Source organism: Neopsephotus bourkii, unplaced genomic scaffold (genome assembly GCF_033783945.1).
Source record: "Neopsephotus bourkii isolate Nb327-2 ecotype Australia unplaced genomic scaffold, CSIRO-AGI_Nbou_v1 NB_1016, whole genome shotgun sequence".
In the NCBI taxonomy this organism is placed as follows: Eukaryota; Metazoa; Chordata; class Aves; order Psittaciformes; family Psittacidae; genus Neopsephotus; species Neopsephotus bourkii.
Window position 1 is genome coordinate 2558359 of NW_026901505.1, and position 17986 is coordinate 2576344.

A 17986-nucleotide genomic window follows, 5' to 3' on the forward strand; every position below is an offset into this window, starting at 1 on the left:
AGGAGGCAAGGAAAGGGAGAGCAGCTCAGCACCCGCTTCTGCCCCCAGCGCAGCCACAGGCACCTTCTTTATGGAAGAGGATTTATCAAAATTAGAAAAAACAACCACATACAGTAACAAAAAACCCACAAAAGAAACAAAACAAAAAAGCCCCAGATGGGGAAACATCCCCCAGTTCACATCCCCCCACCCTCCCCTTGCTGCCCCCATGCAGGCAAGCAACATGGGACATCTGGGAGGTGAAGGGACAGGCTGTACTCCCCAGACTACCCTTGCCACCCGGCCTTTGGGGCCAAGGGGACATCACGTAGCTGAGCACTGCTGGGGGGCCTGGCCTGTGCAGGTCTCTTCTCACGGGAGGCTCCTCAGCAGTCACCTTCAGTGACACAATTTCTTTGGCCACCTGCCTTCGAAGCAAACATCCCCCCATGTCCCAGAGAGGAGGCAGCAGCCCTCGGAGGGGGCCCGTACCCCATCCTCCCCAGCACGAGCTGCTTTTCCACCAATGCTCCTGAGAACAGAATGCGCTGAGCTGAGCACTGCCGAGCAGGCAGAAGAGGGGAGCCATTTCCTTACTGTGACCTACACTAACTAAGCACCCTCCCATCAAGAGAGCAGGTAAGCACTGCCTCCCCCAGTGAGGATTCATTAGGAATCATTGGGGAGCCCGAAGAGCTTGACAGTTCCTGCCTCCCTGCTGCTGTCGTATTTGCCATCTTTGTCATCACAGGCGAAAGCCAACAGCGGCCTCTTCGGGTGCCAGGCCACTGTGAAGGTGGGGGACTCGCACTGCACCTCCCAGAGCTTCTCTCCTGCATGGAAAAAGGCCTGTGTCAGCCTGGAGAGCCCGAGCCCTCCGCTGCCCTGCAACACACACCAGAGCCAGGCACCCGCTGCTTCCCTGCTGCACAGAGCAGAGGAACAAACGCTGCTTCAGCGCCTTTTAATCACCTGGTAACAAGGCACAGACATGACACGCATGTCTGCCACCGACTAACGAGGCAGAGGCTCCCCCTCACGGCGCTCTGCTCTGCACAGCAACGCTCTCAGACTGATCCTCCTGCTGCCCTCCCAGCTCCAACAGCACTTCTCCCTCCTTGCTGCTTCCCAAAAAGAAACCATTACCTGTCTCCACCTCTGCAATGTCGATGAAGTGATCTTCTGATGCTGATGCCAGCATCTTCCCATCATGGCTAAAGCTCAGCGTTCGCACGGGCCAGTCAAGCCTGCAGCCACAGAGCGAAGCAGACAGCAAACCTGTGGCATCATCTCCTGCACGGGCACCAGGGAGGGGAGGCAAACAGCTCTGGAACAGCACTACCTACCGTGAGAAGCACCTCACACACACCAGTTCATCCACGTCCCAGAGGCTGACCAACGCATCAGCACTGCCCGTGGCAAAGTACTTCCCCATGGGATCAAACTTGATACAGATGCAGTTTGAAGGATGGGCGTTGATGGACTGAATGGGTTTCAGCTCTGGGTAGCTGTGGAGATAGAGAGGGCAGGACGCAGTGAGAGAAGTGGAGGGCTCGAACAGAAGCAGGGCAGGCATGAGGGACACTGGGACAGACCGTGTGCAAACCACCAGTGCAGGGCCATGCTCTTGGAAACGTAGAGAGAATGAGGAAAAGCATCAGGGTTACTCTCAGAGAGCCCAGCTGCGAATTGGAGCAGCCTCAGCTTCAGGGAAGTTCATTCCCACCCCAGAGGGCTGGGAAGCACTGGAGAGTGGGTCTCAGGTTCCCCAAAAAGCAGCAAAGGGGCTTGCAGACTGGTATGTGCCACAGCCATCCTAGCTAGCCACAGCACCTACCTGAGGATGTTGATGCAACCGTTCCCATTAGTGAGGAAGAACATGTTGTTATCGTTGTTCCAAGAGATCTCATTGACCTCAAACTTGAACTGTTCCTCGGCTTTAGAGCGATGTGTCTTGGCATCAATGAAGGTGACCACGTCATCCTTGTTCCCTACTGCAATGGTCTGTCCATCAGGGCTCCAACAGATGTTGATGTTCTCCCCTGGAGGGAGAGAAAGGCAGCAGGTCCCGTTGCCACCCGATAATTCACAGCAGCCACACATCAAGCAGACAGGCAGCTTTTATTCCTGATCCAAGGCCACAATCTGCTCCACTAACTCCAAACCACTCCCCAATGGGAAGGAGTGCCAGACCTGCAGCGTAACACACGTACAGCGGCTGTCCAGCAAATAGTTACTGAAAACTAAACAGGACTGCAACTTCAAGCTGACATGACTACATCATGACCTTTCCCACTTCATACAAAATGGTATCACAGCAACCTCCAAACAAGGTCAACTCAAAGATTCTCTGAATCCAGTGATCTTTGAGATCCAGAACACATAAGGCTGCAGTTATGCCATCTTACAATGACATTTCCAGCCCCAAAACCTCAAAACTGAAGCTTTCCAAGGCCAAAGACGGTATCTGGGTTGACCAGCACATGAGTTGAAATAACTGGGGGTTTCTGAATCCACAAAAACTTTTACTTCCACCATGGCTCTCTGCAACTTTGCCTTTCCCCAGTCTCCAGCCTGGCAGCCCACAGACTCCAGAAACAAGTACACAGGCCATTTTAATAGCTGGCAATGAAATTCAGCATTTTCTCCAGCCCAGACATCAGAGTACATCAGCCCTCACGTTCACTGCTGCTCCTTCCAGATGAGTGCACCACAGAGATAACAGCACTCAGCAGAGACACCCCAACCACCAGTACCCACAAGAAGGGTCAACAGCACTGCATCACTGCTGAGGGGTCCCAAACAGATGAGGTCCTGCTGGGAAGGCAGAGCCTCACCTTTGGTATTGACAGTGGCAATGCACTTGGTGGTGCGGACGTCCCAGATGCGGATGGTTTTGTCCCCGGATGCTGTGACAAAGAGGTCAGGGTTGCTGGGGTGCCAGCAGAGCTGGTCCACACTGTCCCCATGGCCGCGGTAGTTGTTCTCCTTCACCTGGAGAGAGCACAGCCAACGACAGGGTGAGCCTGGTTCTGCCCCTCTGCTATCCCAGGCTGCTGCACCCTGTTACCGGATGGGGCGGGAGCCCAGCCCAGAGCCCCACCAGCGTCAGTCACTCTGCGTCCAAGGCCGGCCGGCCGGCACGGAGCAGCCCTCCCTAGCCCAACACCAGCCCTGGCATCAGCCTGCGGCGTCCTTGGCGACGCTCCCCTCCCCGTACAGACCCGAGCACCTGCTTCGACGCCTGGTACCAACCACCGGGGCCAACCCCCCACGCCAAAGCGGCGGGTGTCCGAGCAACCGGGACTGGAGAGGGGGATCCGTGCTACCGGCCCGAATCACCATTCCCAGCCCAACGGCTCCCGGGATGCCTCGGCACCGATCCAAGTGTCTGCTCCAGGTGCCCCCCCGGTGCCGTGAAGCTCACCAGCCGGTCCTTCTCGAGCAGGAAGACGCTGGCGGTCTTGTCGAAGGAGCCGGACGCGAGGCGGCGGCCGCAGCAGCTCCAGGCCACCGAATGCACCTTGGCACCGTGCGCCGGGAACTCGCGGCTCCGCGTGTTGGCGCGGAACAGCTCCTGCATGGCCTGTACGTAAGGCGACAGCGCCATGGCGCGACCGCCGCCGCCCCGCCCCGCGGCCGCCGCGACTGACGCACTTCCGCCGTCCCCCTATGCCCGGCCGGAGCGCTGCCGCCGCCGCCCGCCGCGAAGATGACCGACGGCGTCGTCCTCATAAGCGACCAGGACTCGGAGGGCAGCCGCTCTCCGCCGCTCCGGCGCCGCGCTCGCCGCCCATCGCGGCCCGCGCTGCCATCCCCCGCGGTGAGTCCGCGGCTGCCGGGGCGGTGCCTCCCGCTGCTTTCCCTCACAAAGATGGCGGCGCTTCCGCCACGGCCGGAGGCGCAGGCCGGGTACGGGAGCCGCGCGGGGACAGGAAGCCCCACGGGCCGCAAGCCTGGGCGGGCCCCCTCAGCGCCGTCCGTTACTGGACAGCCAGGCTGCATCCCTCAGGCGTCCTCAGCCTCCCCAGGAGAGATCGGGTCCCCTCGGCCGCCTCCCGCCAGCTCAGGCCTGGTCCCCAAGTGTATCCCCGCGGGGTCGCAGGCCCCTCGGCCGTGTGGCCTCAGGAGGACCCCGGTCCCCAGCCTTGGTCCCCGCAGCTCCACCTCAAGGAGGGGTCCAGGCCCCAGCCGTGGCAGCCACCACCCCCCTCAGCTGGGGCACCTACCCCACAGACTGCCCCATCCCTCAAGCAGGTAGGGGGGGTCTTTGTCTCTGGTTTCTCTTCCTGGGCTGCTGCCACTGAGACCCTCTCGCCCCTTGAGCTAGGGTGACAGTGCCACAGTGCAGAGGTCCTTGGCAGGGGAGGACCAAGGCACAATGACAGTGCTGTCTCCTCTGTCCCCACAGGAGATCATCGATCTGACCTGCGAGGACATGAGCACAGACCCGGCACCATGGACAAGCCTCACCATCATTGACCTGACAGAGGACACCTGCAGCCCTCCCCACAGCACCAGACAGACTGACCAGGACCCTGGGCAGGCACCTGCTTCCCCAGCAGCACACACGTTCCACCCCTGGCTCTTCTCCACCCTGAAGCAAGAAACAGAGGCAGGGTCGAGCCCTGCAGCGCCCGGTCCCAGCACTCCCATGGAGCCCAGTGCCACCACAGACACAGCAGAAAGCACAAACTGTGGCTGCATCTCTCCCACCCCCAGCTGCTGCAGCTCCTCCAGCAGCCCAGAGCAGAACTGCAGCACTACCACTTTTAACAGTGACTTGGGCTCCCTGGCCAGCTTGCAGCTGGACTCGGACCTGCTGTCCTTGTCCCCCTCCAGCCTGGACAGCAGCAGTAGCTGGAGAGCCAGTGGCCAAGAGGAAGAGGCTCCCCACCTCTGCCAGCAAAGGGAGCTTCCCCCAAGGCTGAGCCCTGTCCCAGCCATCTCCACAACCCCAGGGAAGGCCCAAGGGCCTTTGCTGGAAGCAAGTGATTTACAGCCACACAAAGCGATCCCACAAATTACCCCAGCCAGGACCAAGGCTGAAAACAAGGTCTGGCTGAACAAACTGCATTATTTCAGGAGGAGCGGCGTCCAGCACCTCTTCCTCCAAGGCGTAACACCCACCAGGGAAACACAGCAGGTAAATGATGTTCAGAGTAGCTGCTACCAAGCCCACACAGAGTCTGCTTAGAGCAGCCCTGGTGATAGAGGATGGAGCAGGGCAGCCCCAGTTCTGCTTCTCCTCTTGGGAGAAGCTTTGCCAGGCACCTGGGATCTCTGGTTGTTGCAGTTCCCTTCGTGGTTGGCCCCAGGTCACAGCTGGGTTCCCCTGTGTCAGGGGGAGCTGGCTTTCACCCATTGCCTTGCCTTGTACACAGCAGAAACCTGAGCTCATGCCCAGTGGGAAGCTGAGCATGGTTCACAACACCATGGAGGAGAACTTCGTGGAGGCCACCTTGCATTTCCTGAACGAGTTCATCTCCTACCAGCACTGTCCCCCAAAAGAAATCATCTCCTACTTGATCAGACAGATCCTGTTGAACAACCACAGAGAAGAGATCCTGAAGGACACCTACATGCTGCTGATGAAGATCCAAATGTACGTGTTCCCTTGGCCACAGTGCCCTTGGGCTGGATAGGTTATTCTCTGTGGTCCTCACACACAGAATAGGGAGTGATTTTTCTATAAGTCAGAATGATCTTGTTGCAAGCACAGGCACATCCCAGGCTGTCTGAGGGTGGGTCAGGGACAGCCTGTGACACCAGAGGACAGGAGTGTGTTTGCCTTGTTCCTGAAGTGCAGATCTCATTCTTCACTGATGTGACACGGCAGAAATGCCTTCCCTGAGCTGCAGCAGGGGCCGTGGCTGGAGCGGTTCCCTCCACTGTCCTCAGGGATCCCACACAGAAGCACAATGTTTTGTGAGGCCACAGGGCCATGAGTCCTGGGACTCCCCATGGAGTGCAGCCCCAGTCAGGTGCTTCCAGAAAGTGAAGGTGGTCCAGGGAAGAGGAAGGGAGAGGACAAAGCTGGAGAGAAGGCAGAGCAGGCCCCTGAGGAAGCAGGGCTGGGAAGGGCCAGGGGCTGCTGTGCCTCCTGGTAGGAGGTTGGGCAGTTCAGCCCAAATGGACACTGCTGTGTTTGCAGGCTCCATCCAGCCAACGCCACCACAGTGGGATGGGACTGGACGCTGCTGAAGTACATCATGGAGGACAAGGTACTTGGCACCACGTGTCACACTGAGCAGGGATCATCCAGCATAGAGTGCCTGAGGGTAAGTATTGCCCCAGGGCTTCACACAGCAATGCTCTGCTCCAGAATGGTTTGCAGCTGCTAAGGGCAGCAACTGCTAGTTGGGTATCCCACGTTTGTCTCATTTAGTGCTCCCCAGCCTGCTGCACAGCTCTCATCTGCAGAAGGCACAGCAACAGATAAAGCCTCTGGGTCACAGCCTTAGTGCAATTGTAGAACAGGTCCAGCAAGGCCCCTAGGGCATTTCCTGAGGCAGGCAGCCCCTCCTGGAGCTACTCCTCGTCCACATGCATCAGCCCATTCCCAAGACAGACAAATTCCCTGGTGCTTCTCACCCCACAGCTCTACCAGGCTCATACTTTCTCCATCTGCCCTCAGGAGAAGCCCCATGGCCAGCTCCTCTTCCTGCAGTACGTGGTGCAGACCCTGGAGGACGACTTCCAGCAGAACCTGAGGTTGCGCCTGCTGCAGAAGTCGATTGCCAAGAGAGTGCTTTCATGTGACATGTGCTTCAACAATGTCAAGTAAGGGACACCTCCTCCTCCCCATGCTCTAATCAGATGCTAAGAGGCAGAGCTCAGAGAAAACCTCTTGAGACTCCAGATCAGACTTTCCGGGAAGCACAGGGAGACAGGGAGTGTAGGGCCCAAACATAAAGAACAGGAGCAGGTTTACAAAAGCAAACCACCAGAGATGCTGCGAGGCATTTCCAGCTGCAATCTCACAGGCTTTTCCCAGGAATGGGCTCAGATTTGCATTGCTCAGGACAGAACTGAGATGGAGGCAGTCCTGTTGACAAGCACATAAATCCACCATTCAACAGAGCTACTCCCTAACCTGTCCAAGAGTATTCTTCATCCTTGGGGTCTTTCCTCAAGCTCCAAATGGATCTAGAGGTCGGAACACAACCAAACGGGGCCCATTCCCACTAAAGTTCCTGTTTCTGTTCCAGGGAGGTGGTTGAATGGTTGGTCGCAACAGTCACAGGAGTCTATTTGTCACAGCCCCAGGAACAACCACAAGAAACTACATCTTCAGCAGAAGCAAGGGCCGAACACAGCTCATCTACACCACGGTTGGCCAGCACTGACCAGGCAGAGGTGGTTCCACCAGCTTTCTTCACACAGAAGTAAGCCCCAAGGTCCTGACTCCCTGCTGGCATTACCATGGGGCCTAAGCCAGGGAGAAAACAGTCTCTCTCTGTCAGGGCAGGGAAGCCAAGCTGTACCTGGGACCAGTTTTGGTGGTTGTCCTTTGGGTAGACATAGACTGGGCAAGCAGTAACTTCCTCATGTGGTTAGTAACTAGCTCAATAAGCATCCTCCTCCTGCATGTACCATAAGGCTGGAGCTAGAAGCCATCCCCACTGCTTTACTTTGCAAGCCAAGGGGTAGCATCTCCTGGTGTTAACTGCTTCTTTGATCCAGGGTGACCCTCCTGCTCCAGCGGATGTTGTCCATCGCAGTGGAAGTGGACAAATCTCCCAACTGCAGCTCCTGTAAGATCGCAGATGTGATATTCCCATTTATACTGAATATTCCCCTGAGGAGCCAAAGGTGAGACAAACGTTCACACAGGCAGGTGCTGCCTTGCACAACAGGCTTATTCCTAATTTACATCCAAGTCTGGATGCATAAAGTACCACAGTATAAAGACGGGCTGATTTATGACCAAGCCAACTAAAGCATGTATCTCCCATGGACATACACTACCATCAGCTGTACACATCTACCCAGCTGGTGTGTTGCTGAGGAGTTGTTTCTCACTTGCTGAAGCTGCAGGACCTTAAAACTGTAAAGAGGGTCTGAAAAGCAGCACTTTGCATCAGCACAGCAAAGTACTGGCAGACACATTGCTGATTCCCAGAGGCAGCTGAGTAGCTCATCAGAAATAACAGTTCCTACAGCTTTGCCTTGGCATCCTTTTGATTGCTTCTCTAAGAAATGCAGTATCTGAAGCCAAAGCACAAGGGCCTGACAGGCTCTGTGTAGACATGAGACCACTAAACTCGCAGACATTTCAAATCCATGCCTGCAACCCCCAGCAAGCAGAACTCAGAGTGCACAACAGGTCTAATCAAGCCAAACTGACAACAAAGCTATCATTCCACCCAGGTCAGATGTCCTAGATCTGGCTGGCCACATCTCACTTGCTTGGCTGTGCTCCCTGCAAGTCAGCAGGAATGGGCAACTACTGCACAGGCTGCTGAGCAGGGTGAAATGAAGCGGCTAAGCTGCCTGACAGACCATGCCAACCTGCAGTGGCCACACGTCAGACCTAAGGACATAAACATAAGGCATAGCAAAGGTCTCTATCACATCTGATGCTTTTCCTTCCACTGCACTGCTGCACAGCCCCTCAAATCATCCCACATCTGCACTGGGTCAGCACCAGCGTGACACCATGCTGGAGCAGTTGTCCCTGGTCAGGCTGTTCCGCCTCCCCTAAAGTGAATCCCTTTTGTCTTCCAGGGAAGCTTTCCTAAATACCATGGGGAGCCAACTCCTGCGTTGCAAACTGCTAGAGCTGTTGTTCCAACATAGCTGTGATGTGCCTACAGCCTTGCCTTTGTCTCTGGCCAAGATCCTTTATTTCCTTAGCCATTCCTCTGTGCTGCTGCAATACCAGGTATTTAATCTGACCTCTCCTTTCCCTTTTGTCCTACAAAATCCTCTTCTAATAACCAAATACTGTCATCTGTCATAGGATGAAACAGCAACATGGCAAAAATGGGATGAGATGCTGGAGTACTTGAGTTTGCTGCTGCTGAGTTACCAAAACGTAATACTGGGTAAGCAGCCTGTTTTGATATTAACAAACATGATCTTATCGAGAGGCTGTAGTAGACCAACCAAAGTACCCTTTTCCTCCTCATTTCTTACCATTCTTGAATTCATGGTTACTGAGTATTAGAAAGATAATGTGCTTCCATTCCCCAGGACCCTAAACAGGTCAGGCAACCCATTGTGTTACCTCTCCCCACCAGCATTTCCTCTTGCAGAGCACTTGCGGAGCTCACTCACTGAGCGGATGGATTTGATCATTCAGAAGGCCAAGCCCAAGCTCCAGGACTGCGACGAGATTGGCCACCTGGACATCCATCTGAAGATAGAGGACTTCATCAGCCGAATGCAGAAGCTCCTGGGGGAGCCTTTTCCTCTGCAGATCATGGAGAAACTGAACATGCTTCGGCAGTTATTCCTCATTATCACTGCTACCTGATGGAGACGTTCAAACCCCATCAAAACCCCCATCTCGTGCTGCAGTGTTAAGTGTTGTACATCAGGAGTTTGGTTGTACATTTCTTTGGGAAAAAACAGATGTCTGGTTTACATGGTCTCAGTTCCCTTGCAAATTTGCCTCATTCAACAGTTTTACCAAGCACTCTGTACACTTTAAAAAATAAATTATTTTTGTTATGTGCTGAGACTTCTCTCTTGGTGCCAGCCCTGCTCAAAGGAAGCACGGACTTCTGTCAGCTGTACCTTGGGATAGCATTAGACTAACAGGCACAACTGACAACAGCTTGCACAGCAAGCAAAATGCCAAAATACCACTCAATATTTAGGAAAATATGGTATTTTAGAAAATACCAAGCGTGGGGTGCAGTGAGGGCATTCCCAGGGCAGGGATCCCCAAGTGACAATGGTCAGACATTAGTAAAGGAACATTTCTGCTCCAAATCAACCTACATGACTCTGCCCAAGGGGATCAGCAATGCCAACAGGGAGGACTGGATAGCAGCATCAACTGAAAAAGACTTGGACTCTTCCAGAACACGGGCAAGCATGCGTGTGATGAAGATGAATACTGAATTCAAATCCATTGCCATAAACTCAAATCACAGCTGAAGTCAGAGAGCAATTAGGCATTTCTATAGGCATTCAAAGGCCATTCAGAGGCTGGGAGTGGAACTCTGGTAGAGCTGCTGGACCTCCATTCACAAGGATTTTATTTTTCTTGTAACAAAAAAGAAAAATCATACACATTAGAGACATGAATACAGACAACAAATAAATTAATTGTCAAATGAGACTGATTGCCAAGGTGCAAATGAGTGGTGACAGTGACAACTGCTTGGCTGGGTGGGAGACCTGGAACACAATGCATCATCAGTAGTGCTGCTGAAGCTTGAGAGGAACCAGAGCCACAAAACGTGCTGCTTCAGAGCAGACAGCAGTCAAGTGAGCCATCCCTGCCTCACCCTCCAGGAGGAATGTTTGGTTTAAGGAGGCAGAATCCACAGGACTCAACAGTTACCAGCTATTAAGTAACCTCTGTAAAATGTCCAGGATCTTCCAGTACCAGATGCAAGGCTGCTGCTGCCACCTCACCACTACAGAAAGCCTGCTGCTGGCTGAGGCAGCTCTGCAACATAATCATGAGATCAAAAGGAGACCCATTTGCCACAGGACAGGTGAGGATTAGACCAACACTACCTCTAATGCTTAAGGAATTAGATGGTAGCCGGGAGTTCCTGCCACTTCTCAGGAAAGCAAGCACTGGCTGTTCCCAGTAACTGGTGCTGACTAGACCAAGTACCACAGCAGGGAGGAATGTTTAGCCTTGATCTGCTCCCCTAGCCCTGCAAAATGCATTTAATGCTGATGAAGCAAAAAACCTAACTGAGAAGTGTCCCAGACCTACACAATTCAGACAAGAAGCTGGGGGGGTGAGGGGGAAACACAGCAAATAAATCAAGCAGCAGCCAGATTGCCAGAACATCTGCAGGTCTGTTGTCTAGGGCAGGACAGTGTTGTTTCACAGAAAGAGGAAGATTACTCAGTTCAAGCCAAACCAGCTCTGGTCACTTCCACCTTTTTGGAAGAACACAAAGAGTTGGAAGAGAAGCAATTCTTCCTCGTTATTGCCAAGCCCCATTAGATTCTGCTCCCTGTCTTTCTAGTAATTGCATCTTAGAATGGTCACTGTTCCTCTTTTCCTTAAAAAGAAACAAACAAAACAAAACAAACAAAAAAACCCCAACAGCAATTGAAGGACAAGGAATTACGAGGTGTCGAACTGTAAGGTCACATTGGATAGTAAAGGGAGCACCACATCTACAACTGACCCTCCACATTCCCACAGCAACTTCTTCCTCCTGGTAGTTAATGGTCCAATTATTAGTCTTTGATTGTTTCCATCATTTTCTGCTGGTGTTCTGCACATGCCACACAGAACCACAGTCCTCCTGAGGGTACTTCAGCACTGAGCAGGACAAGACAATCAGACTACACATAGCCAAGCCAGCTTGCTTGCACACCACACGCAGGACTGGCCCACAACACATGATTCCAGGTTCTAATGCAGTGTAGTGTACCAGGAAGCACAGCTAGTGCAGCCTAGCAGACCAAACTGGTGCAGCACAGCAGACAGGATGGTTTACATTGGTTTTGTACTAGTGCAGGGGTTTTTCCAAGACTGGCTTTAGAAGGACATTCACAACTGTGCCCTCTTCTGAGATGAAGAGCTGGAAGGGAGGTTTTCCTATTTTACTGCACAATGGGACAAGGAAGCAGAGCCTAAGACACCCTGTAGGATGCTAAAGACACCAGAAGCATTCTTCCTAGAACCCAGAGGGAGCCAGCACATTCAGATCCCGAGGTTTGACATTATGGGACCGTGGAGATTGTTTCCTCCCTTCTGTGACTGAAGTGTCCATTTTGGGTGGCTTGAAGGTGACTGGATCCTCTGACATCCTAGTAGCCTGAGCACGCATCAGCTCCATTGGGGATGGCTTCTGGGCACCCTTATAGGACTGGATGGTAAATCCTCCTGATAAAGAAAATAAACCACAGCAAATAAGAGCTAGGAAAACCAGCCAAGTCCTTTTTATCACTACTTCCAGGAGTGAACAGTGTCACTGATGCTCAGCACTGCAGAAAGCCTATGCAAGACCCAGCAGCTTCAGGTCATCTAAAGTTTATCCCACATCAGTGGCTGACACTGCCAGTTCTGGTTCCACCAGATAGAATAAAAAGCTGCCACCCTGCCCTTCCACTGCAGCTCAGTGCAAGTTATTTCTGCTTTCAGGTAAAACCTATACCAAGGATCTAACTGCCTTATATGTAAGCACAGAAATGACATGAATATCACATTCACAAAGTGGTCCTAGAAAGTAGCAAGACAAGAGGGATAAGGCTCCAGAAACAGAGAGCATGTTTGTTGTGTGACAGCCCTCCCCCAGTTCTTGCAACACGGGAGATTTTAGAGGACATACCTGGATCATTGGTGGATTTCTGGATGGTTTTGGGTCCAAAAAAGCTCCATCTTTCAGATGGCAATTTGTCCCCACCAGTTTCCATGGTAAAGTCTAGACCAGTTAGAGAAGTAGAGGATCCCTGACTAAACCAACTCCTAGGGAAGAATTATTGATATGTATAAAACACAAGAATACTTCAAGTTGCCCCACTGTACCAGCAATTTTACAGGCAGTTATCAAGTTGCAATTTAAACTATCTTAATAGCATTGTTACCACCCCAGGCCGAAGATACACATGTGCAAGTTCAGCGAGATCTATCCAACACAATTCCACAGCAGGCTCCGAATTTCCCCTTTAGTCCCTCACTGGACAAGGGTTTTTTTTGTAGGAGCTCCCACCTCAGCAGCCTGCAGGAAACCAAAGGAGGCAGTGGTCTGCCAGGAAGAGAGTACCTGTTTTTATGCCTGGGAGAAGACTGGGGAGTACTGCTTGGAGTAGACTGAGCAGAAGAACTCTGCTTGTCATCTTTTGTCATCTCTCCATTCTGCATTTTTAGCTTCTGTTCAGAGAAATGCAGAAGGAACAGAGTTTAAATACAACACCTAAGGAACAGCCAATTTTCTTGTCAAACTGAGCAGCAGTGTGTATCACATGTGATTAAGGATTTGTCACTTCACCCAAAGCCACACCCAGTACTTGCAAACGCCCCTTAAGCTTCTTTCCACACAAGATCTAAGTATTTTGGAAGTCCACTATACTCAAAACACATCCTCCAGGCTAGAGGAAGTAGACAACACCTACAGCTCACTCCACTTCAGAGGCAACAACAGTAATGTGCTGCTTCAATACCAGCACTAAGAGGGAAGCTGCAGACGTAGCAGACCTGACTTCATCCCATCAGCTCAGCTCCCTGGTAGCAAGTCAAAATACCACAGCAATCATCTGTCTCCTGGAGTTTTCAGAGCAACAAAGCTTTCAGTCCCACAGGTTCTCTAATGAAGGCGAGATCAGACCTTGTACAGAACATAGGAAGTGTAGGAGCATTAAACCCTAAGAAGTAAACCCCACACAAGAGGATGGAAACACTGCTCTAGAACACTGCAATTAACTGCATTTGAAGAGTACAGTCAAAATAAACAGGAACTAGGTGTACGCAAACCAGGTTATTGCAAGTCCTACAGTACAAACTGAACTTTGAAGTAGTCACTTGAAGGGCAGTTATAGTTCACCAACCACAAGGGCACCTTCTCAGGATGTTTCCTGTGCCTATCCAAGCCACACTAATGCAGTTCAACACTGTTACTGAAACTTTGACCTTGTGGGAGTACACTCGAACATTAAACTATTAAACTCAAACAATTCACTATTAAACTCCACCTGGAAGATTACTGTGGGTAACTGAGCTCATCAGAAACATGTTGATTCAAGCCCTTTGTCTTTATCTGCAGTCAGAGACAAGCCCCATTTCATTTGCCGACTTCCACCTCAGAAACACAGGGTTTACAAGTTCTCTTGGGACAAACAGTTTAACAGACAACTGTAGGGCACCAAAGGCACAGCAAGAAACTAGATTCTCTGTAAGCATGTCCCCACTTGAAAGATGACTGTGATAGTCTGACATATTTGTGGAATACCTCAAAGTTTCAAAGCTATAAAGGCTAATACTAACTTTAAAATAAAAGTGGGTAACGTTTTCTACACAATCAGCTAAAAGCCTTCAGAGGAAGCAGTTTAAGGAGAGCAACATACTCCAACAGTCCCACCACCAAGCATGTGTTAAGGTAGTACACAACCCACACAGAAAAAGCCAATGCAAAACAAGCCTTACATGGACTGCCTCAGCCACTCGATGATACTTGGTCTCCTCAGTCGTGAGGCCTTTGTGAGGGGTGTAGCCAGCTTCCCTCAGCCCTGCCTGCTGCTCAAAGCGCTGGATGCTCTCCTGGGTCTGCTCTAGAACACACAAAAGCACATGTTCAAACATGAACGCCACAACAAACAGTTCTAACAAAGGCAACTTCAGCTACCAAACGCAAGACTTTTTTTCATCATTTGTACCTACACATTGTGATGAGTTGATAGAGGCAGCAAGATGAAACTCGTGAGATTCTGACTTGAAAACTATCCTGGTTTTCTATATCCTAGTTATCCTAGAGTCATAAGGCTAAGTCAGATGAACAGTGATTTGTCCCAGATCACCAGCTGTATTACAAATGCAGCATCTACAGTCATATCTATCTTGCCCAAGAAGCTGCATCACTCCCAGTCACAAATTCCTAAATCTAGGAGGCCCCAGTAACCTGGTCATTTGAAGTGTCCCTTTAGATTTAAGGGAGATTTTTTGGACAAAAAGGATGAAGTCTTCTGAAAGTCTGCCCACATGATCTAACTGACAATCACAACCTTGCAGAACAGCTGGGAAGGATTCCCAGGGGTTCTAGATTAGCTAAAATAAGCTATTTCAGCCAAATACAGAGCCAGCATCCAATACAGTGACATCAACTAACAAAAAAGTCAAAAGGAATTCAAGCACAAAGATTACTGGAGAAGCCCAGTGTCTCCTTTAAAACAGGCAACACTTCCCATGTTATTGTTAGTTATTTGCAGGAACAGTGCACTGCATATGAGAAATCAAGAGGACTTTATTTCCAATTTGTAATTGAAGTGAGCACCTAGAAGGTGTAGGCCAGGGCTTCTGACTTATCACTACAAAAGAACATTTTTAGTCCATTATTGTTTTAGCCAGATTAGCATTTTAGCAATAGACTAGAACAGAAGCTGCTTTCCAGGAGGAAGTCTATATTCCTGGGTGTTCCTTTTCTGATCTGTGGGTTATTTTTGAGCCAAGACTTAAAGAAGTGCAGATGTACAGCTATTCCAAAATGCTGGTCTGAAAAGCCTAGAAGTCCTTGGAAGCATTGCTTGGAAGAAAAGATGAAGCTGAGATCCCAGCTGCTAGAAGAAGAGGAATTAGTGACAGATTAACTCTTGAGTAATTCCTCTTGTTGCAAACTGACCCAATTTCATTTTAAAGTATCGTTATTTATGAGTTTGGGGGCTTTTTAAAGCAAGACAGCAGGTGCTGCTGTTAACTATCAGAAATGCCAGCAAGTGCCTCATTAGCACAGCATGTCAGCTCTCCACACCACTTTGGTTAATTTTAAAGCTCTACCTGTCATCCAAAAATAGCAAGTTAATAAGCAAACAGCAAGTAGCAGCAGCAGCCACCTCAGCAACAAGATGGCATAGACTGCAGTGTCCTATCAGCAGATAACATACCCTGCACCCCTCCCTTATCACCCACCTCCACCACCTGGAAACAGAGGCAGTAAAAGTGTGGCTTACTCCCTAGCTACTTCTAGAAACACCCTCCAAAACACCTCAATTCAGCTCAAACACAGAGTCAGTTTGAACCCATCAGCTGTCCAGGAACTCTGGTAGTTACCTGGAGGCATTATCAAGCCAGGGCATGCTCAAGTGCTCACAGCCCATTAGCCACCACATTAGAGGTGAGAGTTCTTACTTGTAATGAGAGAGTTCATGATGATGTGAGTGGCCTTGGCCTTCACCACAGGTACCTTGTTCACACTTTCAGTAGACGATGATGGAGTTATGACAGATGCATTCATGTTAGCATCCCCCTCCTCGATCTATGGGGAAGCAGCAGGGTACAGTTTAAGATGAGAAAGTATCTCAGCACCTTTCCAGGACACATCTCTAACTACTGAAACGAAACACAAGGCCAAGCTGCTCTAGCAGCTAGCCTTCATCCCTTGGAATAAACCCATACACTATTCTCACTATAGCTGGGAAATGTTTAGAGCTTGAACCTTACAATTCTTAGCAATGAACAAGAACTTGCATCCAGTATTTGGAAACATGCAGGGCTTGGAGCCAAAACGTTGTTAGTCTAAGCACAAAAGGTCAACAGGAAAGAAACCAGAACACATCTACTTCCATTCCCATAACTGCAAATTGGACTTCAAGGTCAATTGGGCAGGAGCACCCTTCCAGAGACAGCTCAGAAACAAGCTATTTACAGAACAGCAGGCACACAGATTAGAGTCTGGTGTTGAGACCTTGCTTTCCACCTCACTCCTTGTATCAGTTCCCTGTTCAGTGTATCCAGCAGTCATAGCTCTACCACTGACCACAAGACCCAGGCAACAAAGACCAGACACATGCTACAAGAAATCCTGTGAAACACTGAAATCCTCCTCTTAGCAGAGGAGTCACCAGTCCCTAACTGGACAATTTGCTCTTTGTGCCAAACCACAACTTCAAGTTTCCTTCCATGAAATTTTGTTTTTCAAATGAGGTGAAAATCCGAGGTTAAGCTCTAAGGGATACAAAGTTATTCGCTTCCATTCAACCACAGTCAGTACCACTTCAAACTGGGAAAACTGCCTCTACATTTAAAAGAGCTGGTCCTGTACTCAAAGCCCTCCCACAGTCATTTGGTACAGCAGTTTGGGCTGGAAGGCACCTTCAACGACTGTCTGGTTCAGGCCTCACTGCAGGGTGGGACATCTTCCACTAGAGCAGGTTGCTCAAAGCAAAGCCCCACCTTACTTTTAACACTTCCAGGGATGGGGCATCCACAACTTCTCTGGACAGCCTGTCCAGTGCCTCACTCCCCTCTGCATGAGGAATTTACAGCCAGCCCAGATCTACCCCCTTCACCCTGCTTTCAGCTCACAGCTTTAAACCTACAAACACCTCCCGTAGCGAAGGGACTCCCCAGACAGGCCCATCCCAACCGTACCGCAATAGAGACAGGCCGCAAAGCCGAGCTCCCGTCCCCAGCGCCTCCGGGGCTCTGCGGCGGAGGGAAGGGGCAGCTCCCCTGGGGCGGTGCCGCGCCACCGGCACCGGGAGGGCTGCCAAGGCCACCACAGCAACCGCCCGTCCTGTACCTTCGAGAGCTCCTCGTATTTGCGCTCGGGGATGACCGGCTGCTTCCACAGGACACTGGCGCACAGGTCGGCGGGCGGCGGAGTCATGGGCGCCGTGTCCTCCAAGCCCTCGTCGTAGCTGAAGGCCCGCCGCGGCACGCCGACAGGCAGCGACATCTTGCCCGGGCGGGGGCCGCCGCCCTGCTCCAGCGCTGCGGACAGAGAGGGCAGCGCTCAGCGCCGCCGCGGACTGCACGGGCCGGCGGGGAGCGCTGAGGGGGAGGCTTACCGGGAGCGTCCGGCTGCCGCGCACTCATGACAGCGGCTCGGCTTAGGCTAGCGAGGGTCGGAGGGGTGAGGCGGGGCAGGGACCGGCGGCGCCATGGCGGGGCCGGCGGGGAAAGCACCGGTAGGACACCAGCGCTACACCGGTACCACAGCGGCACCGGAGCGGAGGGACCGCCCCCGCGGGAAAGGGCTGAGAGAAGCACGGATCTCGCGAGGTCTGAAGCGCGGAGCACGCTGGGAGATGTAGTTCGGGATGAGCGGGGCAGGGCGGGGCTGTGCTGACGGGGCGGGGTCGAGGATTCCGCACAGCCGGACCCTGCCCGACCCTTGCCCGGTTCCCGCCCGCCGCGGCCAGCCCTCGG

The 17986-nt window shown here is 51.9% G+C and overlaps 3 protein-coding genes across 7 annotated transcripts; 1 reads left to right on the forward strand and 2 right to left on the reverse strand.

Annotated features, from left to right (window-relative positions):
* Nucleotides 1-626: 626 nt before the first annotated feature.
* THOC3 (THO complex subunit 3) lies at nt 627-3649 on the reverse strand. The gene is made up of 6 exons (XM_061360193.1): nt 3407-3649; nt 2817-2973; nt 1817-2021; nt 1326-1487; nt 1126-1226; nt 627-812 (listed from the first exon to the last, which is right to left on the reverse strand). The coding sequence occupies exons 1-6, from the start codon at nt 3587-3589 to the stop codon at nt 649-651; spliced, it is 972 nt and encodes a 323-aa protein (XP_061216177.1). The 5' UTR covers nt 3590-3649; the 3' UTR covers nt 627-648.
* A 2-nt stretch (nt 3650-3651) lies between these two features.
* Nucleotides 3652-9466, forward strand: SIMC1 (SUMO interacting motifs containing 1). Of its 5 annotated transcripts, none has more exons than XM_061360188.1 (10): nt 3653-3802; nt 4391-5125; nt 5364-5584; nt 6134-6203; nt 6617-6762; nt 7191-7367; nt 7666-7794; nt 8710-8866; nt 8945-9029; nt 9240-9466. In XM_061360188.1, the coding sequence occupies exons 1-10, from the start codon at nt 3692-3694 to the stop codon at nt 9458-9460; spliced, it is 2052 nt and encodes a 683-aa protein (XP_061216172.1). In that variant the 5' UTR covers nt 3653-3691; the 3' UTR covers nt 9461-9466. The 5 variants fall into 5 exon arrangements, with proteins under 5 accessions (XP_061216175.1, XP_061216176.1, XP_061216172.1 ...); XM_061360189.1 differs by having other exon boundaries at nt 5367-5584; XM_061360190.1 differs by having other exon boundaries at nt 3658-3802; nt 4394-5125.
* A 1779-nt stretch (nt 9467-11245) lies between these two features.
* KIAA1191 (KIAA1191 ortholog) lies at nt 11246-17788 on the reverse strand. The gene is made up of 7 exons (XM_061360187.1): nt 17626-17788; nt 17358-17548; nt 15965-16091; nt 14270-14394; nt 12894-13000; nt 12459-12595; nt 11246-12013 (listed from the first exon to the last, which is right to left on the reverse strand). Exons 1-7 carry the CDS (start codon nt 17651-17653, stop codon nt 11805-11807), a joined length of 924 nt encoding a protein of 307 aa, XP_061216171.1. The 5' UTR covers nt 17654-17788; the 3' UTR covers nt 11246-11804.
* Nucleotides 17789-17986: the final 198 nt, after the last annotated feature.